Consider the following 27,657-nt stretch of genomic DNA (forward strand, 5'->3'; position numbering starts at 1 on the left):
GGGGGACCTGGTCAATGACCTCGAGAGCTGGGACCACAGTCACAAAGGTTACCATTAGTTACACACTACGTCGTCATGGATTGAAATCCTGCAGCGCCCGAATGTCCCCCTGCTTAAGCCAACACATGTCCAGGCCCATCTAAAGTTTGCCAGTGACCATCTGGATGATCCAGAGGAGGATTGGGGGAATGTAATGTGGTCAGATGAGAGCAAAATCGAACTTTTTGGTATAAACTCCACTTGCTGTGTTGGAGGGAGAAGAATGATGAATGGCATCCCATGGCATCCCAAGAACACCATACCCACTGTGAAGCATGGGGGTGGAAACATCATGCTTTTGGGCTGCTTTTCTGCAAAGGGGACAGGACGACTGATCTGTATTAAGGAAAGGATGAATGGGGCTATGTATCGTGAGATTTTGGGCAAAAACCTCCTTCCCTCAGTAAGTGCATTGAAGATGGAACGTGGCTGGGTCTTCCAGCATGACAATGACCCCAAACACACCGCCCGGGCAACTAAGGAGTGGCTCCGTAAGAAGCATTTGAAGGTCCTGGAGTAGCCTAGCCAGTCTCCAGACCTCAACCCAATAGAAAATCTGTGGAGGCAGTTGAAAGTCTGTGTTGCCCGTCGACATCCCCAAACCATGACAGATCTAGAGAAGATCTGCATGGAAGAGTGGGCCAAAATACCTGCTACAGTGTGTGCAAACCTGGTCAAGAACTACAGGAAACGTTTGACCTCTGTAATTGCCAACCGAGGTTTTATTACAAAGTATTGAGTTAAACTTTTTGATGGTCCAAATATTTATTTTCCGCAAGAATATACAAATAAATTGTTTAAAAATCATACAATGTGATTCCCTGTTTTGTTTTGTTTTGTTTTTAGATTCTGTCTCTCACAGTTCAAGTGTACCTGTGGTGAAAATTACAGACCACACTCCTCTTTTTAAGTGGGTCAACCTGCACAATCGGAGGCTGTCCAAATACTTTTTTGCCCCAATGTGTGTATATATGTGTGTGTGTGTGTGTGTGTGTATATATAAGTGTGTGTATATATAAGTGTGTGTATATATATATAGATATATATAAAATATGTGTGTATGTATATATATATATATATACAAAACAGATACTCTCCCTTTTGCGCTATTAAACAGAAAGTGAGAAAGGATTGGGTTTGGGCTGCCAAATTCCACTAAGTCCCTTGTTAGGAGGGACTAAAAAGATACAAATATGTGCCAGTAGAGGAATGGGCGCACTTGGGTTGTTTTTCCACCCAATATTCAATGGGGAAAAACAGCAGTCTCCCTAAGATATTTACTCCTAATTCGTGAGCATAAAACCACATTTAACATGTTCCATGTAAAAATTTATTACAACATAAAAGCAATGATACAAAACGGTATAGTATCTCTTCTTGCAGATAACACCATATAGTACAGAGGACCAGTTGAAATAACTTTGATAGATTCCTCCTTCTCCTTTGACAATTCGGAGATTTGATGTTTATGAACAAACAAACCCGACGCGTTTCGTCTTACTCTAAGACTTCATCAGGGGTATGTCTCTAGTGCTTGATAAATACTGTTAGTGCATCAATGAAATGGCAATTACGTATTCTGGATACTTGAAAAAACCACACACCGGTGGGGTACACAGGTGAAAGTTAGATTAAGCCTTATGGTTAAGTGCTTGAATAACAAGTTAAAACGCATAGGCCTGAACGCAAGTTCATATAGGTATGTGACCTTATGATTCAGGGATTTGGATAACAAGTTCAAATACACAGGTCTACCACAATTTCATATGCGTATGTAACCAGTAGCTACAATAGCTTCAAGTCACAACCAGAGACTTGAAGCTATTGTAGCTACTGGTTACACACGCATATGAAATTGTGGTAGACCTGTGTATTTGAACTTGTTATCCAAATCCCTGAATCATAAGGTCACATACCTATATGAACTTGCGTTCAGGCCTATGCGTTTTAACTTGTTATTCAAGCACTTAACCATAAGGCTTAATCTAACTTTCACCTGTGTACCCCACCGGTGTGTGGTTTTTTCAAGTATCCAGAATACGTAATTGCCATTTCATTGATGCACTAACGGTATTTATCAAGCACTAGAGACATACCCCTGATGAAGTCTTAGAGTAAGACGAAACGCGTCGGGTTATTTGTTCATAAAAATCAAATCTCCGAATTGTTAAAGGAGAAGGAAGAATCTATCAAAGTTATTTCAACTGGTCCTCTGTACTATATGGTGTGATCTGCAAGAAGAGATACTATACCGTTTTGTATTATTGCTTTTATGTTGTAATAAATTTTTACATGGAACATGTTAAATGTGGTTTTATGCTCACGAATTAGGAGTAAATATCTTAGGGAGACTGATGTATGTGTGTGTGTATATATATATATATATATATATATATATATATATATATATATATATATATACACACACACACACACACACACACACACACACACACACACACACACACACACACACACACTCTCTCTGTAGGTTTGTGTAAGTGGCACAACCCCTGCATGTGGCTTTCAGGGTGACTACTAGAACGGCAACCTGTAGCCTTTAGCGCTACTGCAGAGCCACCCGGAGTGTTTATAGAATTCTCAGACAGTTCTGCTTCCCAGAGCTAGGGCACCCGTCCTCTAGGTGTGACATCACAGATTTTCTGAGTGCGTTGGCACAGGGCACACTGCCACCATGTTACTGTGCTGGTATAGTGTCAGTTACAGCAATTTTAGGGCACCCCACATTCTCCTGTTTACCCAATTTTGCTGTTACCAGCTTAAGTGCAAGTGCTGGTTTCACTTTTGGCGGTGGACCCAACTTTTTTTTTTTTATTGTTAATAATAATTATAATCAACAACAGTGGAGCATGGATAGAAGTAGTGCTACGTGTTTATGGCAGCTTTTTGACTGGATCTGCCATTTGGAATACCAATGTGAATCTTTGGCAGGTTCAGTTTGGAAGGTTAAAATGACCTTTAGTAAATTGAATGAATTCTCACTGGATCCCGCCACTTAGTAAATGTTACCCTAAGTGAGGGAAAACTGTACCAGTCATGTAATTTTAAAAATTCTAAAAATAGTTCTGGTTTTGTATAAGCCTATTCGTTATATATTTCCTTTGATGTAGTCTGAATAACCTGTGACACAAATCTCATGTGATCATTCAGGGCCACTGTGCTGAAGCTGATTTAATGGCGCACTCTGAAATCCATGTCACTATGATTTCAGCTAACTAATTATATTGACTCCTGAAAGTAACCATTGCTTTTAATGGCTTGTATAAATGTATTAAGTTTTCGGCTTTGCTCCTATATCAGAAATCACGCATCTGTTAAGGGGGGTACACACTGAGAGATCCGTGCTTAAATTCTAAGTATTCCGCATCTGACTAGATTGCTTAGAAGCTAATCACGGATCTCTCCGTGTGTATGCCCCACAGCGATAGCATTGCGCGGCTGCCGGTGCTAGATTGACCTGCATGCACATCGCTATCTAGCACATCACTCATTTCACCGCTGGATGAAATAAGCCCCCCCATCCCTCCCTCGGTCAGCACACATCTCTCCCCGTGTGTACGGGGTTTTAGAGTTAGACTGTATGCAAGGTTTGCACTTAGTGTCTGGTAAATGAGCACTTTGATCAGTGTGTGTCCAAACTGCTTTTTTATTTTTCTCAGTTAAAAAGTTTCTCTGCAGTACAGGTGCCAAGTACATTGTGTGCGCTCAGCCCCTGTCCTGCAGCACATGATCGTCTCTCAGTCTCTTTCGTGTCTCAAATATGGTTGCCCCCTGTTGTTACCCTGTCTCCCTTCCCTTGTGGTGATGAATCCTCTTTGTTTCCTAATTACAGAGAAGTCACAGATGTGTGAAAAGTAGGCCACAGGTCGAAGGCTGTGTGCCCCATACCCAGTGAAATTGGAAGTGACAGGCATCTCTTTGCCTCTGTGTTAAATAGCTCCAGAGCCCCAATTAAAATTAAAAGTTCTTGGGTTCTGATGAACAGACAGATTGAGTTATTTATGGTGGAAGCAGTCACCAACAGTAATTGAGGCACATCCTTGAACAAATACAAATTATTCCATTCAGGAATAGCGCCAGGCTGACAGGGTCATGCAGGTCAAGCTCACCGAAACAAGAGGCCAATGAAAGCCAAAATTTGCTTTCCATTCATCTTCACACACAACTCCTTTTGTCTGTATTAACTGTTCAGGTGTAGGAGTTGCAACAGAAGCTCTTTGCCGTCTTTTTTGTGTATTAATCCATGTAGTGTTAAAAAAAACGCTGAAAATCTTAATTAAAGGTCCATTACCAATCTTCTTTTTTTTCCACGGATTAATGAACAGTGATATTAGTCAGTTTTTCTACTATGAAATTAAACTGTGCATCCCGCGTTCTCTCTGTGTTGGGACTATGACTGCTGTTTAAAAAAATTTAATATTTTGTTGCTTGTGCAAGATGTTTTTGCCAGGATAAACTCCGTGCATGGCTTAAAATATTTTAAAAATGTATTTAAGTCTGAAACTGTTAAGGCAACTAGTAGGCTAAATTTCCAGCAAAGTCTTACATATGCTTCATTACTATTATTTTTTATTTACAGTAGAGTATTGCCAACCAAAGAAAAAAACATTGTATGAAACGGAGAACATTCTGCATAGATCCTACCATTGTCCTCCTGTCTGCTGGTGTGGAGAAATGCTACCATTAAAGAGCTTGGGAATGGCAAAACATGTGTTGGCCGGATTGATGGGATGCTTACTACTATCAGTTCATGTTCAAGGTCAGTGATCAGTTAAATCTTGTTCACCCCCCCCCTGCATATATGTACTGTTCTGATTACGGTAACAGGAAGGAGAATAAGAGACATTTACCTTTTAGAAGTGTTGAAGTGGGGAACTATTGTCACCCCTAGCATTGAACTGTAGGGTTTTTGTCCTCCAAAATAGCATTTATTAAAAACGTGTTTTTTAGCAATACAGATTTAACTGTTGACTATACATTTTAAAATTATCCCGTCACTAATTGTTTATGTCGAATGTCCTTTGCAAAGAAACTGGGTTTCGTCATCTGTTAAAATCCTTTCCCATAACCTTAGACAGGGGCACTAGCTGCCTTTCTGTTCTGTAAATATAGGCAATCATCCTTCAAACAGTAATAAGCAGTATATTAAACAGTGGAGATAAAATGGGCACATGCTTCGATTTAAAATCTCTGATTTTAACTTTGAAAGGAGTACCAGGGTAACCCATTGCTTGACAAGTCACATTTGCCGTTCCAACTAATCTACCATCCAAGGTTCACTTTAACTGTGCCTGTAACTGGCCACCTATCGCTTCATATCATGCTGACAAATCGAATTGGTGTGGAATAACCCAAACCATGATCTGGGAAATGCCTACATGACTATATCCTAGCTAATCTGGGGTTCCACCCATTCTCACATAAAAATGTATCCCTGTCCATCCCCTCATCCAGGGACAATCAAAAAACAGACCCTACCATAACCACCACACACAGGTTATTTCCACCTATTACTGGCTACTTCTACCAAGCCTCTCATTGACCTTCTCCACTGCTTTTTGATGTGTAATTTAAATATTCTTAGGTTAATGTTTGATAAATGTTCTCTATCACTCTATCTGGCTTGTACAACCTGGTTGTTTTGTCTCTCAGTTCCGCATGCCCCACACTTTAGCTTTTTTACAGGACCAGTTTATTGCCTTGGCATTAGTGGTTTGTCCCCACACCAAAGTTCATCCGTGTTATGCAATCAAACATCTACCAAATGACTCCGTAATCTGGACTAGGTCACAGCATATGACATTCTCCAACTGTAAACATTTTATATGACACATCATTACCACCTGAATACAGTACAATCATATCTGGGTCTGGCCTTGTAGAGCTTTTCCAATGTTGGGATCACCTGAGCTGCTTGCAAGTTTTTTTCTTCCAAACCACATCATCTCCACTTAATAAAAATAGAGTTCCAGGTTCTGCCAAAGAGGCTTCATCGCAGCCTTCAAGCCAATGCATTGGTTGTAGGATTCCCTGCATATTCCCATTTTGATGGGATGTGAACCTATAAAACAAACAAATTATTACAAGAATTTAGAAGTTAGGTCGATTCAATTCAACGTGCTATTCAATTCAGCATAATGTTATGCTGGAGTTGAGGATTTCTTCTCGCACCCCTCCTGGGGCGCAAGCACATATCCGACGTAACTACTGGTGCGATGTTGTTTTCTGCCCCTAGGCACGCTAGAAGCAGCATTGCGCCTGGGATTTAAGTCTGTGAATGCCGGTTCTCGTGACTAAACACCATGTTTAAGGCGCGAGAACCGGCATTCTTCGACATAACATTGCGCTGAATTGAATCGCTCCGGGAGCTCCCTCAATTCAATTTTCCTTTAATTAAATTGACCGCTATTGCTCATACCATTCTAAGAGCCAACGCTCTTTCCAGTCTCCCCTAAAACTGCTTTCTAGAGATTGCTTTTTTTTTTATTTGTCTTAAACCTTTTATAGTATATTCAACACAAATGATGCCTTAACCGCAAATAATTTGTTGGTCCATTCTTTCTGCAGCCTCCTGAATAATTCCCATCTTAAATTTCCATGTCCTGTTCTTTATCCCTTTTGCTTGTGCTGCCTTTTGTAACTGCACCTACATGAAGTGAATGAGTACTAGAATGTGTGACCTTCACACCTGCAGCCCCCAATCTAGCTCTCATAACACTATATGGCCGGATGGTTTTATTCTGCCACCTGGGTCGTATTCTGTTTAGTATAGGGGTTTCTTCTTACCACTGATAACTGTTACTGATTTCTCCTACTGTGTCATAAGAGGTTTCCTTGCTGTCACCATCAGGGTCCAACACTGGCACCTGGAACTGCTAACTATTTGGTATATATATTGTAATGTTGCCTCCATTCCTGGATGGTTATGGCTAATTCCCACTGACCACTTACTGTGCATCAGGGTGGTTTTGGTAGTGCATAGAGCTGGAGTTACGGCATATTTGTACTCAACTCAGACCAACCTGGAGGACAGGCATGCATTTGTAATTATGTTGTGGTCATAGGGTACAAAGCCAGCACCCTGTTGAAGCAAGATGTTGATTAGATGTCCTAAAAGTTCAATAAACTGTTAAAGGTTTAAAGAGTTCACACAGCATACAGATGTTCTTAGATGATATACTTACATCAAGATCTTCAAAATGAAATTCTTGACATGAGCTCCTTATATACAGTTTTCACATACATTGCTGGCAGGTGGTAATCCAGCCCTAATCCCTTTAACTAGTCTACGATGATGCTTGCAGTGTGCACCTGCACCATCCTGAAGAGGTTTTAAACATCCATATTTTGTATACAGTGGCCACGCTGGGATATTCTTTTTATATGGTGGAGGGGGACCTTGGACTGCACAGCCACATTGAACACATAAGAGGTGTGATCATGCTGAGACTTGTAATTCCACAAAGAAAGATAAAAAATATAATGTTGATGCACACTCCACAGTACCAAGCACTGCTAATCAGAATAATTATAATAAACTCAGCAATCTAACATACAGCAAAATAGAGGTTCTTAGCATACATTTTGGCCAAAAAAATACCGTCCCAGGGTCCAGGTGACCTGTCCATTGTTGCCAGTAGGAAGAAGGCTTAGCCCCTTTTTACTTGCTGGCTCTTGTAAGTCTGGGTAAGAAATTATGGGGGAGATGTACTAAGCCTTAGAGAGTGATAAAGTGGAGAGAGGTAAACTACCAACCAGCTCTTACAGATGTGTCCTCATACGTCTTTGCTGATGAGAGACTGCTAGCGTTGGGTGTCTTTTTTTTTTTGCTTGTTTTTTAGCTAAAAATGTGCCTAAAATGCAGCAATGTGCCTATGACACACCAAGAGACTGTGCTGATTTATTATATATGCAGCACTTGTTTATCTGTGTGCCACTGAGTCTCTGAATCTACACACGGTATGCAATGATGCAGCAGCAAAGCCCCATTAAAGTGAAAGCCGGAAAATGTTGTTCTCTTCTCAGATAACCTCCGATCTAATCTGTCCCCTGAAATTAAAGGTGTCTTTTGCTTAAGCATGGGAGCAAATGAGCTCTGTGGGGTCAACCCTATTCCCCGCGAAGGGTGCCCAGGTGCCATTGCTGCAGCCCCGTTTAGCAACCCAACTTGTAAATTTTTGCTCGCAGCCATATGGGGCTGCGGATAAAAATCTGCCAGTCAGCGGTCCTGTAAATGTGGCGTTGCAATGCACTTGCGGAAACATCGCAGGGAATAGGATTGACCCCTATGAATGCTGGTATTTCTCTAGCTGAAAAAAGGGCTAGTGTTCAGATTGCCTGTCTTGCATTGTAACTTCATTCAGCAGTTTTACTGACTGTTTTGTTGCTTACACATTACCACAGCTTACTGTACAGTAGTAAACACTATATTTTATATAAAGATAACTGTAGGTTTTATTGAAATACATTTTTAGGTTAATGCCCTATATTAATAAATTTGTTCTTTTATTTCCCAAATATAACCTTTTTGTATTAATGGCTTTGTACAGTCCTTACAATTTTTCTTTACTCCTTTATCCACATTTATACATAGCCATCCCCTGTGCTCCTGGTTTAAAGTCACACAAAATTTGAGCCCTGTAATTGTGAACTGATGCAGCAATTTGTCTACTTCAAAATCTATAAAGCACAAGCTGGTTTTCCTGTACTTCTGTGTTTAACAAATCTGTGCCCCTTAAACTGCACATTTGGTGCAGCAACAAATCTGTATTTCCCCAGCAAACCTGTTCAGATTTATAAAATACATTCCATTTTCTTTTTTAATTCCTTAAAATTATTGTAGTTCATGACCGTTCAGAGCATTAGTCAGTGACATGTTAAGAGAATTTCTAGCATAAATCCTTCTTCTATTAAAAGGAGTGAAGTATATATATGTTCTTTTCTTTGTGACATCTGACATATCCTGTAAATCTGTCTTGTGTGGGTCCATATATCGAAAGTTGGGGAGAGTTCTATTGTAACATATTATGGTACATACTGATGAACTTAAGGACTGTCTTTTTATATACATAGAGGCATAAGGGGGCAGATTTATCAGCAAGTGCTATTCCTGTCACTCGTTATGAATAATGGTGTTTCAGGCAATCAGCTCATTACTGTCATTTCCCCCCCAAACACTTGACTGTTAGGAGCTGATTAGCTGGAGCAGCATTTATCATTCGTAAGGCGTGATACCAGGAGTATCACTCGATAAATCTGCCCCCTTATTCGTTCATAAATCCTGTTTCCTTTTATTGGTTGTTTCACATTTCGAATGTGTCAGATCGTGAAATAGGGGTGAATATATATATTATTTTTTTTTCATTTGAAAAGCATTGCAGGGTAGAAATTGGGATTTACAAAACAGCATTTACGGTTGTGCTGCTGTTTAATTCGCAATAAAAAAATATATAGCTAGTGCAGAAAATAATCTGATTGGACTGGTTTTCGAGAGCAGTAGACTTGGCATATGATTGTCAACTGGTTAATGTTGAAATGTGTTAACCTGGCACCACTGATGTGTGAGCACTTTTTATGCTGTATACGCCATAGATCTTAATCACAAGACACTAGACTGAGTTTACATCCTCAATTCATTTAAATAGCCAGTCCGTCCTGCCTATAATGTTTTCAGGGATATCTTCTAGTTTCCAGGCTGGTTTCTTTGCCAGTCATCTGTTTTCAATGGCACTTGGTGAAGGGGTCCCGGAGTGTCTAATTTCAAGCTTATACTAAAAAAATAAAGCGTTCTTCCAATGGCGCCAAGTAAATCAGACCCATAGAAAAGTTTTCTTTATCACCTTGACAAACATAAATGCGCACTTGTTCAACTTTTAAAATATGGTTTATTTGCTTAGTCTTGTACTTCACCTGTGACACACACAAAAAGAAATTATTAGTCTCACACACCCTTTTTCCCCTTGACGTTTTGAAAGTACTTGTAGACTTGCACTCTTAATTTTCTGCTGCTTGAGTCGCGTATTCTATTAGTTGAACATGGCACGGTACAGAAAACAGTGTCAAAGCCAGCCTCGATGTGGTTAGTTGTAGGATGAGAAATCACAAAGCAATAACTGTAACACATGGTTTTAATTTAGTGCATTGAAATTACTTTACAAATATGGGATGAGATCTAAAACGCTTTGCACCCATTGCCTGTGGAGCGAAGGTATTTTGTGAGCTGATCTGAAGTCTGCATGATGATGCAGCATGTCAGGAATTTTGTCTGTACAGGTTTGGCAGTTAGATATGGGGGACCAGTTAGCTTCCCCTGTATACTGATTTGTGACAGAGAAGTGTGCATTAAGTAGTGTTTATTCTAGCACCCTGCATCTGTCACAACCTGTACAGTTCCTCTTTCCAGCCTGGGGTGTCGCTCTTTGCTCTGGTGTTTCTAGCACACTTTGGTCTATATCGCAGCAGGTTTCGCAGAGAGTGACACCCCAGGCAGGAAAGAGAAAATGAACAGGTTGTGACAGGTACAGGGTGCTAGAAAGAACATTATTTAAGTTTCCTTTTCTTACATCTAAATTGCCTTAGTCAAGTTAAGGTGGTCGTAGACCAAGTTGCTTGCTGCATGAGTGGATCTTTCGTAAAGCACCTATCCAACCTGAGATTGGACATATGTTTGGCAGTTTTACCAGTGGATTGGCACCACAAGTCCTGCCAGAGAGAGAATTAGGCTTTTGATGCTCTACTCCAAGAGGCAATAAAGATAGGAGATGTATCATACCTTTTAAGAGACATAATGTAGAGGTTGTCCATAGCAATGAATTCGTTTCTAGCTATGTTTTCTGTAGCACAGTCTATGACAGGAGTAGGCACCCTGTGGTACTCCAGGTGCTGTGTAACTGCGCATCCCTTCCTTGCCACAGTTACAACATGACCTTACAGAACACCGGTGACGTAATGCCGAGATTTGTAGTTTCACAACAGCTGAATTGCCACCGTTTGTTTACCCTGGGTCTGTTAAATTACATTTATGGGGCGCTAATGTCAGTTAGGCAATTCCCCTAATTTCATATTTGAATTGGAATTTGGATGATATTCTTGATGTATGGACTCCTTTTAGATGCGGATTGGTTTCTATGGCAACTTCTCCACTGTACTTCTCCCGGAGGTCTGATTCTGGCTTCCGTATGGCCACTCTACCATACAGGCCTGATTGGTGGATTGCTGCAGAGATGGTTGTCCTCCTGGAAGGTTCTCCTCTCTCCACAGAGGAATGCTGTAGCTCTGACAGTGACCATCGTGTTCTTGGTCACCTCCCTGACTAGGGCCTTTCTCCCCCGATCGCTCAGTTTAGACGGCCGGCCAGCTCTAGGAAGAGTCCTGGTGGTTCCGAACTTCTTCTATTTATGGATGATGGAGGTCACAGTGTTCATTGGGACCTTCAAAGCAGCAGATATTTTTCTGTACGCTTCCCCAGATTTGTGCCTCGAGACAGTCCTGTCAAACAATTCCTCTGACTTATGCTTGGTTTGTGCTCAGACATGCACTGTCAAGTGTGGGACCTTATATAGACAGGTGTGTGCCTTTTCAAATCATGTCCAATCAACTGAATTTACGACAGGTAGACTCCATCCTTGATATGTTCCTACAGCTTAATTGATCAGTGGAAACAGGATGCACCTGAGCTCAATTTTGAGGTTCATGGCAAAAGCTGTGAATACTTATGTACATGTTATGTCATAGTTTTTGATTTTTAATAAATTTGCAAAAATCTCAAAAAAAAACCTTGTTTCATGTCATTATGAGGTTTTGTGTAGAATTTTGAGGGGGAAACATTTTTTTTTTTGTTTAATTTTGGAATAAGGCTGTAACAAAACAAAATGTGGAAAAAGTGAAGCGCTGTGAATACTTTCCGGATGCACTGTAATAGACAATAACATTACAGCATGTCACTTACTGATCCCTCACGTCATATCCTTTCCAGTGATCTGTTAAAGAGCTCCCCAGAGTTCTTTATCCCATCCCACTAATAAGTACATTCCACTAATTTTTATTTTCTAAAGTTTTTGACTGTTTTATACTTTTGCCATTTTTTTTGTGTGTTTTATATCTTGAGTAGTGTCCTTTAGAAGATACCCCCTTTACACTTTCAGGAATGTCCCTTATCCAGATGCACAATTTTAGTTTTTATGTGTTACGTGCTTAAGGTACAGAATTTTTTTTTAGAATGACTAGTGTTTTGTGCATTCATAGCTGGCCCATGCTGGTGGTGACTATTCATTTGCAGTTCACTGTGGATTATCAGAGCAATTTAGAGGCTGGAGGTAATTAACGCTTACCCTCTGTGGACAGTCCGAACCCAAGGTAGAGCCTTAGAAGAGAGGAGGAGGGAGAGACCGCATTGGACAAAGCCATTCACTTAAGAAAACAGCAAGAAACGAAATAAAAGCAACTGCTGGAGAAAAGGCTGATTCAGTGCACATTGCCAGACCTCAGACTCCTTTGTGACTGCTGAGGCAATAAAACAAGAAGGGGGAAAAAAAAAACACATGTGGAGACAAGTTGTATACCGAGTTCTCCAGAATTCCTTTGCCACATGCTCATGCTCCATGTAGTTTTCTTTTAACACGTTAATACTCTTTCATCTTTCTTCACCTTTTTTTTTATATTATTATTGTTTTTCCCTTTATTCATTCTACTTACAAAGTGTTGTGTGTTGTTTTTGGAAGGGCGTCCCATTTGTAAGGCTGATTATATTGCTAACATGTATATGTTTTATCCTACGTCACTTCCAATGTGGTCGTTAGTGCACGTTAATCTTTTTATTATTCTTTTTTGCCGTTGTAGATGAGCTAGACGATAATTCTAACTACGTTTATTAGATGATTGTTGTTGGAGTCGGGTTTGTGTAGTCTGTCCATGCACATGGATGTTATTATCTGCAGCTGGATTGCAAAAAGTATCGTTAGTACTCCTAAGTGTGTGTTTCTCCTTTTTGGAATTAAGAGACAACGTCTTAAGGCTTATTGATCCGCAATACCCGAGCAATCTTCTTGTCTATACATTGTCTAGCCATGAGAGGATAATTTGTCTCTAGCGACAGCTTATGCAGTCTCTTGCATCCTTAGGAAGGATCAAGTCCAACATTTAGTGCAGTTTATTTTTAGTTATTGTTTTATTTATTTATATGTTTTTCAATTAGCTTCACTCTTTACAGTCTTTCAGTACCTGACACATTTTTTCTAGTGTTATTTTACAACCTTATTATGGAAATACTTGTATTAATGTACAGATATTACATATATTTATTTAACCGTTCCACACTGTAAACGTAACAGACTATAAATATAAGCACAAGTGGCATTTGTGTTGGCAGACAAATCACTAAAACGGTGATCACAGTGCTGAATGCTTCATTGTTTGCCACTTTTTCCCTCCGATCCCTGTATCGCCTCCCAAGAGCTCTCCTACCAGTCTAACTGCTGTGTGATAAGTCTCTCACTATACAATAGATTGCCAATGATAGTAATCCATCCTTGCTGCCAATCTATTGTATAGTGAGAGACTTATCACACAGCTGGCAGTGGGTGTGATGTAATTAGTTGGGCATTCAGGCCCAGAAAGGTATGGCTGAAAGCAGACGGCAGTGAGCAGTGGCAAGCACCACTACCTACGTTTACTCATAGAGGGCTATTCAATTAGGTACTAGGTTTCTGAGGGAGCCTCATGCTGCGATAAATGTGTCCACATTCACCTTTGCTAAAATCGCACCAAATAGCCCTTTTTGGCACGTCACCAACTTCGTGACTTAGCCACGCCATGCATTTTTTTCTGAAATATGCATCTTAGCCGCAGAATGTAAGCTCTCCCGAGCAGGGCCGTCTTCCCTAATCTGCTTTTTCCTTTCATTACTTATACCATCATCTACTGCCTGCTGCCCAACCCTTGGGTTCTGCCGCCTTGCTGCTAATTTAAGGATTATGGCGGCTGATACAGCAATGTTTATAAACAATGTCCTGCAACATTCTGTACTGTAAGTCAGTTTTTCTTGTGTTTTTCATAGTGCTTAAGTCCTATGTTAGGCGCTGCAGACACCTTGTGACGCCATATAAATACAGAATGATAGTCACTAAGGCAACAAAAGGTCAATGCAAGGATACACAGACTACTGGGTCTAACATTACATGTACTCCGGTCACAAATCTGAGCGCAGAAGACAGAATTCTAATATGAGCATCCACACTATGCCTCCCGCCATGTTTAGTTATGCAAGAGTGGGTTGGGTACGGGATCTCGACAGCCAGGATACCAGCAGTCAGAATACTGACAGCGGCATCCCAGTGGTCAGAGTCCTAACATATTTTAGTTAGTCTGCTTACCCTAATCCTACCCCTCCCCCCACCCCACCGCAGCCTAACCCTAACCCTCTCTGGCATACTTAAATTTAGGATGGATTTCGGCATTTGGATTCTGAGCGGTGTCAGGGTTCCGGCGCTGTTCTTCTGACCACCGTCATGTTGACTGTGGCTATGCCAACTGTATGTCCCACGACTTTATACCCACTGCTGTGGAACTACACATCCAAGCATGCCCTGCCACAGTTTTGTCATTATGGCATACTAAAACTGTGGCAGGGCATGCATAGATATGTAGTTCCACAGCAGCTGTACGGCCGCATGTTGAATGCCCCTGCTTTATTCCGATTTCCGACAAAAGTACTAATCTAGCATCCCTGGTATACTGTAAGCATCTTTATGTGTGGGTGTGATGCAAGTAAGCTGCACAATTTTGGCAAAAGTACATATCAATACCCATGGTGAGCATCTCCGTTGTAGCAAACGTCTTGTGCCATACGTACGCAACATAAAGGTGTAACCCCCTCTGCACATGGGAATCTAGTGCTTAATTGAAACCCTCTTAACCCATAGTTGAGGATATCAAAATATATATATATTTTTTTTATATAGTTAAAATTTGTTCTGGAAACTCCACATGCGGTTTCTAATAGATCTACTGTATATCGGGCTATGGGTGACCAACAGGGGGTTCTGATCTTCTAGTTGTGCAGATGTAGCTTAAAATATAGATCTACAAAGAAAGCAATGGTTTGCATATTAGCAAGCAGATTTAATATTGGTACGTTATGTGCTGTTGGGCATAACCTTTTCACAATCATGCCAAGATGAATGTCAGGAGGGGTGGTAGGACAGATTATAATCACAACCTCATTTCAAGCCTGTATAGTAGAGCTGTATAATTTTTCATCTTGGCTTTTACTAAGCATTTTTGCCAAAACTCAAATGTTTATTTTAAAACTGTCTGGCGATGTGAAATCCTGATGCTGGAGGAGTGGATATTATCTGGTATCCCATGGATGTGGTTGTTCTGATGTTTATAGAGCAGAACTGGCTGCGTGCTCATAGCCTGGCAGTAGGACTGCGACTTTAGGCTGGATGTTCTCATCATGTCCAAATGAAACACTGTACTGAGGAAATGCTTGCAGCAGGAAAAAGGAGTATTTAAAATGAATTTCAGTATGTCTGGAAAGCCTGTCTGCATGATCTCCCCACGCTGCCAGAGGAATTTAAACCTTGTTTCTTTTCTGTTTTTGGTGGGTTCTGGTCTGTGCATAAAACTTAGTTAGTTTTGTGCATCTAAATGTTCACAGAAAATACTTACAGTTGCTGTTGAGGTCTAATGGGAGTCAACTTCTATGGTATGGATGCTCATTTTTTCCTTTCCAGATGGTGAAGAAGAGTCAGCATGATATGTTATGGTAAATAGGTGTAAGCAGTATAATAAAAAATTAGTAAATCTAATAAAGTAATCCATAACAGACTGATGCCCATTATATATCTCCTCTCTGTCCGCAGTCAGTACATCCTCCTCATTTTCACCTCACTTTGCTCCATTACAGCATAAAGTCCTCCTGCTCACCATATTCTTGTTTCCTCCATAGTCATCCCTGGCCACCAGAGTAACATCATGGCCAAAGGTGTAGCTATACTGTATAAAATATATTGCTTTGTGCATAACCGCTTGGAATCCACCATTAATTTATATTAACACTATATCCACCATTCACTGTGTGTGTATGATGCCTCGTGTCACAGTGGGATGCAGTTCATTTACCGGCGGTCTCTGGAATCCCGACAGCTCGCGAAATGCTGACGATCAGAATCCCAACCAAAGCCCCCAGATCCCAATCAAGTGGTGGTCCACGCCACCACCTGAAGGGGGACTATAATAGTGTAGCGAGCGAAGCTTGCAACTGGGCCTGAAGCGTGGCAAGCGCAGCAAGCCCGTACCATACCTGTCACAGTATTCCACCCATCTGTAATATTCCTGCCTTAAACACCCTTTGTATAATTGGTTGATTGTGTTCTCTGTAGTTTTGTTTGCCTCTATTTTATATAGGTATTTGCATTGTCTAGTGCTCCTGTTGAGAAATTGTGCATTAATAGTTTTTAGAGTAATTGAAGAAATTAGTGTTTTGCCTTCATTAAATAACCTCAGAAGTCATTACTGTATAATGAGGCCAATTTGACTAATCTTCCTGTTGCAGCTGTAACAGCATTATAACTAGTTTCTATCTAATCTCATCAACCATACAATACATGTGTTTTGCAAACAAGTCATTTTGTTAAAGTTGCACACACGCTTTGAGAATTTCAGTTTCAAGGCCCATATAGACAGTTTTGTCGTGTCAACACAATTGTTAGGAAATGTGTATGTCAGTGGTTCCCAAACTTTCTTGAATCACGGCACACTAGTGTATCAGCATTTTTTTTTTTTTACAGCCCCCCTAGGATAAAAGATTTTTTATTTATAAATTTGGAAACAAATATTAAATTAAGTAATTGTGCTTACTGTTCATCCTTAGGTTCTGTTATGTGGTGGTGTACAGAGTGATGCTTTATGATTGGTAGCCACCAGCTCTGGTTTTGCCTATTACTTTGACCATAAATAATTTGATGTGGTCCTGGACCAACAACCTGAGGCACCCCAACAAGTGACTCGCGGAACCCCAGGGTGCCTAGACACACAGTTTGGGAACCATTTGTATATATAGATAGGAGTAATTGCAACAAAATAACATCCCTTGTTACTATTAGTGATTCTGTACAGTTACAGCAACAAATGCAACAGTGAGGAAAGACTTCATTGCAGTTTGCCACTATAGTTTGCTTTAAACTGCAAAAATTGTTTGCTTGTTTGTTCTTGAAACGATTTTTACAGCAGTAGTGGGACGCCTTAATACTATATTGGGCAGAGGTTGCCAGTTAGCTTTCACATGTGACCCCAGTCGACCTACCCTGCTTTGTTGTAAAGTATAGAATAAGACTAATTGACAACCTCTGCACATTACAATGGGGTCACGTGGTCAATTAATGAAACCAAAAGAACAAATGTTTATGACGTGAAATTTGCACTGTTGCCTCTGAGCCAATTCTATATCCACTATGCTTGAAGAAAAATACACTGAAAAATGAAGCCTGTTTATTCCATTTCATGCATTATTGCAGTATATGTGATAGGTCTTGATTTCCTGGAAACAGCATGAGTTAGGCAATATAATTTGTAAATTTAAAGCTGCAATTTGTTTCAAGGAAAAACCAACATGGTATTATCTTAAAACAAAATGCTGTTTTAAACTTAGTGACCGTCACCAAAGTCATGGCAGATCCTTGAAATCGGAAACTATTTCATATACCCCTTAGTGTTTCTTTGTAGCATGACGGCATAGTGGTTAGCGTTGCTGCCTCACCGTTCTGATGTCATGGTTTTGATACCCCTAGAGCCATATATTTATGTTGGATGCTGACAAATTGTACCCTAGAATATGTGGTGTGTTTATTTGGTAGGAGATTAGACGGGATGCCGGCTGTCAGGATCCTGGCGTACAGGAAACAGACGCCGGCATCCTGACACCCGCCGATAAACCATCAGCCACAATCTTGACAGTGGCCCGGTATTCCCACTCGGTTGGTGGATCCACACCACCAACTTGAATGGGAATATAACCTGTGGCGAGCGCAGCGAGCCACCAGGCCCAATGCATGGCGAGCGCACTCTCTGCTGGGATTCCGGCGTCTGTATAGTAACAGCTGGCATCCCGTCTGCAGGGATATTGTATATTTCCCGATTACACAAAGGTCTAGTTTGGGAAGGGATCGATGTGAATACAGGTTGAGTATCCCTTATCCAAAATGCTTGGGACCAGAGGTATTTTGGATATCGGATTTTTCCGTATTTTGGAATAATTGCACACCATAATGAGATATCATGGTGATGGGACCCAAGTCTAAGCACAGAATGCATTTATGTATCATATACACCTTATATACACAGCCTTAAGGTAACTTTAGCCAATATTTTTTATAACTTTGTGCATTAAACAAAGTGTGTGTACAAACACACAATTAATTTATGTTTCATATACACCTTATACACACAGCCTGAAGGTCATTTAATACAATATTATTAATAACTTTGTGTATTAAACAAAGTTTGTGTACATTGAGCCATCAAAAAACAAAGGTTTCACTATCTCACTCTCACTCAAAAAAGTCCGTATTTCGGAATATTCCGTATTTCGGAATATATGGATATGGGATACTCAACCTGTAATTACATATTCTCTGTACAGCACTGTGTAATGTGATGGCACACACTATTTTTATATATATATATATATATATATATATATATATATATATATGTGTATATAATCAACAATTATGATAAACAGATGTGCACAGCCATAAAATAATTGAACATACTTGATTACATTTTTACTTTTAATTTAAAATGAACTTACTTTGAATTGAAATTTTGAAGCGGAGGTAAAATGATTTTCTGAAGCTCAATCAATGGAGTGTACTTTTTTCTCTCCAGCATCATAGGTTTCTCTCTCTGGCCACTTCTTTGTGATCTAGTGATTTTTGGTGTCCCTGCTGTCCCATAAATACAGAAAACAGCAGTACTTTATGAATCCACTGTGCAAATCTAACTTCAGTGCAACTACTCTTAAGTCACAACAAAGATTCCATCCGTGATCCTTATACTCTATTTCCTCCCAACATCACAGCCATACTTTCGTAAGTTTCTTTCATGTTCACTGCATAGGCCAGAGGCATTGAAGGGCGTTTGCTCCCATTATGGAGTATCACATACGCAGTGGTGGAACTTGTGAGTAGTGGGCCCAGGTGCAAAAATATGATTTGGATCCCACTCCTCCACCCCAACTTAAGTTCACAATATGCCTCATGGCAGTGAGTGACAAAGAGAAGCAGAGTGTGACAACGAAATGTAAGGGGGAGGCAGAGAGTGTCAGTGGAGGAAAGGAGGAAACAGAGGGTGATACAGTGGGTGACAAGGGTACAAGCACAATGTCCTGTGCAGTGCGGAGAACAGTGGGCATGTATCTTGGTGGCGGCAAGAGCACAATGGCCACTGACCCCAGCGCTGATAGGTGGCAGGACTCCTCTCTCAGTCTGGTACAGACAAGGTCAGCATTGCATCCCTAAGGTAAGGGGCAGGTCTTTCAGGCACCCTGCTCTCTGTACTGGATCATTAATCTAACATAGTTAAAAATGGTCTGCGCGAGGGCCGTGGAATATTTCATTGCTGGTCTGGGCAGCAGTGTGCCCCTTAGTCCTCCAGGGGCCCGGTGCAATGAATGGTAGCTCCGCCTCTGACTGCACGGCATTCAGTGCTAAGTGGAGGGTCATGCCCAGTACCAGCACATGGCGCTGAATGAGCAAGATGAGGTGGGGGATTCTGATGACCTAGAGCAGTGGTTTCCAACCGTGGTCCTCAAGTAGTTCCTATTTTCCAGGTCTCCTCACAGGATTGCAAGTGATATAATTAGCTCCACCTGTGGGTCTTTTAAAATGTGTCGGTGAGTAATGAATACACCTGTTCAGCTGCTAGGTGACCTGGAAAACACGAACTGTTGGGGATCCTTGAGGACCGAGGTTGGGAACCACTGACCTAGAGGATGAGGAAACTGGCCAGGATGCCTTCCCCATAGCATGAGTAGAAGGGAGTCTTGTCGGGCACTTACTGTGATTACATATGTTCATTTTCAAATTTTACTCTTTTTTTTTTTAAATCTAAAAAAAAAATATCTTCATAAGTAATTAAACATTTTTCAAGACCATAGCCTGCCTAAATAGTACTCTGTTTTAGTGAGAGAACATGTGAGGCAGGTATTGTGCTACCTCTGCAAATATGCTGCATGATCTTCTTGCGTTTTTGCATAATACGTCACGTGCTGCAGGATGCTAATGGCAAAGAGTTTTATTACACGCTCGACTTCACCCGTGGTCCCATCTCGTCTTCAGTACAAGCTGTGGCCGCAGGTGAAGCATGGTTGGCATAGACAGCATAAGAGCTGGGGATGACCATGCGTCCACATGTTCCCCATCATTGATGTTCTCATTCCACATGTGTAAAGCGGGCTTTGTTGGATTTGTTATCTGGACAACAGAACATGTAGAATAGGTTTCATTTGTGTCGGTTCATGTGTGTGTAGATTCTGTTGGCCACAAATTAGTGCACTTTTCCAACCCATATTATTATATCTTCAATAATAGTACTCTGTGTCTGTACTATATACGGTGTTATCCTAGCGTGCCTTGTTGGTGAGTAGACTATTTGGTGATGTAAAAAGCTAGTTTTATCAGTATGTCCTCAACATATTCATTGTTGTATACGAATGCGTTTTTTCCACAACCAAACATTCCTACCCCTGCTTGTTTCCTGCAGGTCAGAATTTTGACATCATGCCGCACAGAACAGGAATGAAATCAAATTCCGACCCTAAGAAGCTGGAGAATGGGGTCACGTTGGCACCAGAGGACACATTGCCGTTCTTAAATTGTTATTGTTTCGGGTATTGTCCGGAAGATGCTACAAACAACACGTGCATGTAAGTCTCATTAAGCTCATAATAACATTTACATTAATGCTTGTTAAATTGCCCTAGAATGTTCCTGTATGTGTTTCTGAAGACGGGGCATCTTTCTCAATGTTGCTTATTTGGATTGCCTTATCATATCATAATGCACAAGTTAGAGAAGTTTTACATCCAAAAAGCCAGATGATGCTTTATAAACATATGTCAGATTCTAATCGTCTATCATTAGAACCTTTGCTAGTATAGCAAAGCAATGAAGCTATACTAAACTGGATCCGACATTGGTGTTATGGATAAGTGATCTATTATTTTTATTGTTAACACCACAGTTTTCCTACCTGAGTAGTGCACATGTGTGTAACCTACTTCAGTTTCATGGACATCACTTTAAAAAAAAAAAGGGATGAGCATGACTGTATTGTTTGTAGTGAATGAAATGTGATGAATATGAAGTGCCACCGATACAGATAGGAAAAGGGTATCTTTGCTAATTTTCCATTGTACTTCTGAAATGTGTGGAGATTATGTACCACAATAATAGAGAGGAATGTGCGCAGATTGACATCTTGGTGATGTCTGGTGGCACATTGCAGTGAATTAAATCCCCCTCCCCTTACTTGAATTCAGGAAAAAGAAACTTGTACTGTATGTACACATTATAAACTGGTTATAGTTTTGTAGCAATAACTAGCTTTTTCTATTAGCATTTGCTGCTGCTAGACTTGAATTCTTTCGTGGACAATTCCTACCATCGGCTCACAGTAACAGTCCATATTTCATGTATAAGTGACCAAATAGCTAGTGTGACTAAAGTCATTGCGGTACTTTATTTCGGGATCAGGCAAATGCTGCCATCTAGTGTATACTTGTATTATCCTTTCTCTATCGTCCTAGTGGATGCTGGGGTTCCTGAAAGGACCATGGGGGAATAGCGGCTCCGCAGGAGACAGGGCACAAAAAGTAAAGCTTTAGGATCAGGTGGTGTGCACTGGCTCCTCCCCCTATGACCCTCCTCCAAGCCAGTTAGATTTTGTGCCCGGCCGAGAAGGGTGCAATCTAGGTGGCTCTCCTAAAGAGCTGCTTAGGAAAGTTTAGCTTAGGTTTTTTATTTTACAGTGAGTCCTGCTGGCAACAGGATCACTGCAACGAGGGACTTAGGGGAGAAGAAGTGAACTCACCTGCGTGCAGGATGGATTGGCTTCTTGGCTACTGGACATCAGCTCCAGAGGGACGATCACAGGTACAGCCTGGATGGTCACCGGAGCCTTGCCGCCGGCCCCCTTGCAGATGCTGAAGTAAGAAGAGGTCCAGAATCGGCGGCAGAAGACTCCTCAGTCTTCTAAAGGTAGCGCACAGCACTGCAGCTGTGCGCCATTTTCCTCTCAGCACACTTCACACGGCAGTCACTGAGGGTGCAGGGCGCTGGGAGGGGGGCGCCCTGGGAGGCAAATGAATACCTATTTTGGCTAAAAATACCTCACATATAGCCTCCGGAGGCTATATGGAGATATTTAACCCCTGCCAGAATCCGTTAAGAGCGGGAGACGAGGCCGCCCGAAAAAGGGGCGGGGCCTATCTCCTCAGCACACAGCGCCATTTTCCCTCACAGAAAGGCTGGAGGGAAGGCTCCCAGGCTCTCCCCTGCACTGCACTACAGAAACAGGGTTAAAACAGAGAGGGGGGGCACTAATTTGGCGATATGCTTATATATATATTAAGATGCTATAAGGGAAAACACTTATATAAGGTTGTCCCTATATAATTATAGCGTTTTTGGTGTGTGCTGGCAAACTCTCCCTCTGTCTCTCCAAAGGGCTAGTGGGTCCTGTCCTCTATCAGAGCATTCCCTGTGTGTGTGCTGTGTGTCGGTACGTGTGTGTCGACAGGTAGGAGGACGATGTTGGTGAGGAGGCGGAGCAATTGCCTGTAATGGTGATGTCACTCTCTAGGGAGTCGACACCGGAATGGATGGCTTATTTAGGAAATTACGTGATAATGTCAACACGCTGCAAGGTCGGTTGACGACATGAGACGGCCGACAAACAATTAGTACGGTCCAGACGTCTCAAAAACACCGTCAAGGGTTTTTAAAACGCCCGTTTACTTTAGTCGGTCGACACAGACACAGACAGGGACACTGAATCCAGTGTCGACGGTGAATAAACAAACGTATTCCTTATTAGGGCCACACGTTAAAGGCAATGAAGGAGGTGTTACGTATTTCTGATACTACAAGTACCACAAAAGAGGGTATTATGTGGGATGTGAAAAAACTACCATAGTTTTTCCTGAATCAGATAAATTAAATAAAGTGTGTGATGATGCGTGGGTTCCCCCCGATAGAAAATTATGGGCGGTATACCCTTTCCCGCCAGAAGTTAGGGCGCGTTGGGAAACACCCCTTAAGGTGGATAAGGCGCTCACACGCTTATCAAAACAAGTGGCGGTACCGTCTATAGATAGGGCCGTCCTCAAGGACCAGCTGACAAGGCTGGAAAATATAATAAAAAGTATATACACACATACTGGTGTTATACTGCGGCCAGCGATCGCCTCAGCCTGGATGTGCAGAGCTAGGGTGGCTTGGTCGGATTCCCTGACTAAAAATATTGATACCCTTGACAGGGACAGTATTTTATTGACTATAGAGCATTTCTATATATGCGAGATGCACAGAGGGATATTTGCACTCTGGCATCATGAATAAACGCGATGTCCATAACTGCCAGAAGATGTTATGGACACGACAGTGGTCAGGTGATGCAGATTCCAAACGGCACAGTATGGCCGTATAAAGGAAGAGGACTTGTTTGGGGTCGGTCCATCGGACCTGGTGGTCACGGCAACTGCTGGAAAATCCACCGTTTTTTACCCTAAGTCACATCTCTGCAGAAAAAGACACCGTCTTTTCAGCCTCAGTCCTCTCGTCCCTATAAGATCATATCTGCCCAGGGATAGAGGAAAGGGAAGAAGACTGCAACAGGCAGCCTATTCCCAGGAACAGAAGCGTTCCACCGCGTCTGACAAGTTCTCAGCATGGCGCTGAGACCGTACAGGACCCCTGGATCCTACATGTAGTATCCCGGGGGTACAGATGGGAATGTCGAGACGTTTCCCCTTCGCAGGCTCCTGAAGTCTGCTTTACCAAGTCTCCCTCCGACAAGGAGGTAGTATGGGAAAAAAATTCACAAGCTGTGTTCCCAGCAGGTGACAATTAAATTACCCCTCCTACTACAGAAAAGGGGTATTATTCCACACTATATTGTGGTACTGAAGCCAGAAGGCTAGGTGAGACTTATTCTAAAAAAAAAAAAAAAAAAATTTTTTTTGAACACTTACAAAGGTTCAAATTAAGATGAAGTCACTCAGAGCAGTGATAACGAACCAGGAAGAAGGGGACTATATAGTGTCCCGGGACATCAGGGATGCTTACCTCTATGTCCCAAATTTGCCCTTCTCACTAAGGGTACCTCAGGTTCGTGGTGCAGAACTGTCACTATCAGTTTCAGACGCTGCCGTTTGGATTGTCCACGGCACCCCGGGGTCTTTACCCAGGTAATGGCCGAAATGATGATTCTTCTTCGAAGAAAAGGCGTCTTAATTATCCCTTACTTGGACGATCTCCTGATAGGGGCATAGTCCAGGGAACAGTTGGAGGTCGGAGTAGCACTATCTCGGATACTGCTACAATCAGCACGGGTGGATTCTAAATATTCCAAAATCGCAGCTGATCCCGACGACACGTCTGCTGTGCCTAGGGATGATTCTGGACACAGTCCAGAAAAAGGTGTTTCTCCCGGAAGAGAAAGCCAGGGAGTTATCCGAGCAAGTCAGGAACCTCCTAAAAACAGTGCATCATTGCACAAGGGTCCTGGTAAAAATGGTGGCTTCCTACGAAGCAATTCCATTCGGCAGATTTCACGTAAGAACTTTTCAGTGGGATCTGCTGGACAAATGGTCCGGATCGCATCTTCAGATGCATCAGCGGATAACCCAATATCCAAGGACAAGGGTGTCTCTCCTGTGGTGGTTATAGAGTGCTCATCTTCTAGAGGGCCGCAGATTCGGCATTCAGGATTGGATGCTGGTAACCACGGAGCCCAGCCTGAGAGGCTGGGGAGCAGTCACACAAGGGAAAAATTTCCAGGGAGTGTGATCAAGTATGGAGACTTTTCTCCACATAAATATACTGGAGCTAAGGGTAAATTTATAATGCTCTAAGCTTAGCAAGACCTCTGCTTCAAGGTCAGCCGGTATTGATCCAGTGGGAAAAACATCACGGCAGTCGCCCACGTAAACAGACAGGGCGACACAAGAAGCAGGAGGGCAATGGCAGAAACTGCAAGGACTTTTCGCTGGGCGGAAAATCATGTGATAACACTGTCAGCAGTTTTTCATCCCGGGAATGGAAACTGGGAAGCAGACTTCCTCAGCACGACCTCCACCCGGGAGAGTGGAAACTTCATTGAGAAGTTTTTTCCACATGATTGTAAACCGTGGGAAATACCAAAGGTGGACATGATGGCGTCCCGTCTGAACAAAAAACGGGACAGGTATTGCGCCAGGTCAAGGGACCCTCAGGCAATAGATGTGGACGTTCTGGTAACACCGTGGGTGTACCAGTCGGTGTATGTGTTCCCTCCTCTGCTTCTCATACCTAAGGTGCTGAGAATTATAAGACGTAGAGGAGTAAGAACTATACTCATGGCTCCGGATTGGCCAAGAAGGACTTGGTACCCGGAACTTCAAGAGATGCTTACAGAGGTCTTATGGCCTCTGCCGCTAAGAAGGGACTTGCTTCAGCAAGTACCATGTCTGTTCCAAGACTTACCGCAGCTGCGTTTGTCGGCATGGCGATGGAAAGCCGGATCCTAAGGGAAAAAAGGCTTTCCGGAAGAGGTCATTCCTACCCTGGTCAAAGCCAGAAAGGAGGTGACCGCACAGCATTATCACCACGTGTGGCGAAAATTTGTTGCGTGGTGTGAGGCCAGGAAGGCCCCACAAAGAAATTTCAACTCGGTCGTTTCCTGCATTTCCTGCAAACAGGAGTGTCTATGGGCCTCAAATTGGGGTCCATTAAGGTTCAAATTCGGCCCTGTAAATTTTCTTCCAGAAAGAATTGGCTTCAGTTCCTGAAGTCCAGAAGTTTGTCAAGGGAGTATTGCATATACAAACCCCTTTTTTGTGCCTCCAGTGGCACTGTGGGATCTCAACGTAGTTCTGGGATTTCTCAAATCACATTGGTTTAAAACCAGTCAAATATGTGGATTTGCAGCATCTCACATAAAAAGTGACCATGCTCTTGGCCCTGGCCTGGACCAGGCGAGTGTCAAATTGGTGTTTTATTCTCAAAAAAGCCCATATCTGTTTGTCCATTCGGACAGGGCAGAGCTGCGGACTCGTCCCCAGTTCTCTCCCTAAGGTGGTGTCAGTGTTTCACCTGAACCAGCTTATTGTGGTGCCTTGCACCTACTAGGGACTTGGAGGACTCCAAGTTGCTAGAAGTTGTCAGGGCCCTGAAAATATATTCCAGGACAGCTGGAGTCAGAAAATCTGACTCGCTGTTTATACTGTATGCACCCAACAAGTTGGGTGCGCCTGCTTCTAAGCAGTCGATTGCTCGTTGGATTTGTAACACAATTCAACTTGCACATTCTGAGGCAGGCCTGCCACAGTCTAAATCGGTTAAGGCCCATTCCACAAGGAAGGTGGGCTCATCTTGGGCGGCTGCCCGAGAGGTCTCGGCATTACAACTCTGCCGAGCAGCTACGTGGTCAGGGGAGAACACGTTTGTAAAATTCTACAAATTTGATATCCTGGCAAAAGAGGACCTGGAGTTCTCTCATTCGGTGCTGCAGAGTCATCCGCACTCTCCCGCCCGTTTGGGAGCTTTGGTATAATCCCCATGGTCCTTTCAGGAACCCCAGCATCCACTAGGACGATAGAGAAAATAAGAATTTACTTACCGATAATTCTATTTCTCGGAGTCCGTAGTGGATGCTGGGCGCCCATCCCAAGTGCGGATTATCTGCAATACTTGTACATAGTTACAAAAATCGGGTTATTATTGTTGTGAGCCATCTTTTCAGAGGCTCCGCTGTTATCATACTGTTAACTGGGTTTAGATCACAAGTTGTACGGTGTGATTGGTGTGGCTGGTATGAGTCTTACCCGGGATTCAAAATTCCTCCCTTATTGTGTACGCTCGTCCGGGCACAGTACCTAACTGGCTTGGAGGAGGGTCATAGGGGGAGGAGCCAGTGCACACCACCTGATCCTAAAGCTTTACTTTTTGTGCCCTGTCTCCTGCGGAGCCGCTATTCCCCCATGGTCCTTTCAGGAACCCCAGCATCCACTACGGACTCCGAGAAATAGAATTATCGGTAAGTAAATTCTTATTTTTACAGATCCACCTTTTACCCAGATTTACTGAGATTTCTGTAACACACTTGATCTTACTGGGCTTATTTACTGTTCTTCAGTTAATGATTCAGATTTTCTATACAGTTATCACCTTCAAACAATGGCATTAATAGCACTATTTTAAATCACTGCTGTGGTGCTGTTCTAACACACTGGGCCTTGGGATAACACTTTCATTTCATGAAGGGAGTTTGTTCACATTGGGCTTCTTTCTCCATGTGTTTTAGAAGAATCATTATTGATATGAACGCTTAGTTAGA

General features: G+C 42.2%; 1 protein-coding gene across 2 annotated transcripts in view; it reads left to right on the forward strand.

Moving 5' to 3' along the window:
* Window positions 1-27,657, forward strand: part of BMPR1A (bone morphogenetic protein receptor type 1A) — a 143,733-nt gene that overhangs the window by 103,726 nt on the left and 12,350 nt on the right. For both annotated transcript variants that reach the window (XM_063958828.1, XM_063958829.1), the window contains exons 3-4: window positions 4,640-4,819; window positions 20,824-20,986. In XM_063958828.1, the coding sequence (XP_063814898.1) occupies window positions 4,735-4,819; window positions 20,824-20,986 (248 nt within the window). In that variant the 5' untranslated portion in view covers window positions 4,640-4,734. The remainder of the gene's footprint in view (window positions 1-4,639; window positions 4,820-20,823; window positions 20,987-27,657) is intronic.

The sequence above is a fragment of the Pseudophryne corroboree genome, chromosome 3 (assembly GCF_028390025.1).
Source record: "Pseudophryne corroboree isolate aPseCor3 chromosome 3, aPseCor3.hap2, whole genome shotgun sequence".
Lineage (NCBI taxonomy): Eukaryota > Metazoa > Chordata > Amphibia > Anura > Myobatrachidae > Pseudophryne > Pseudophryne corroboree.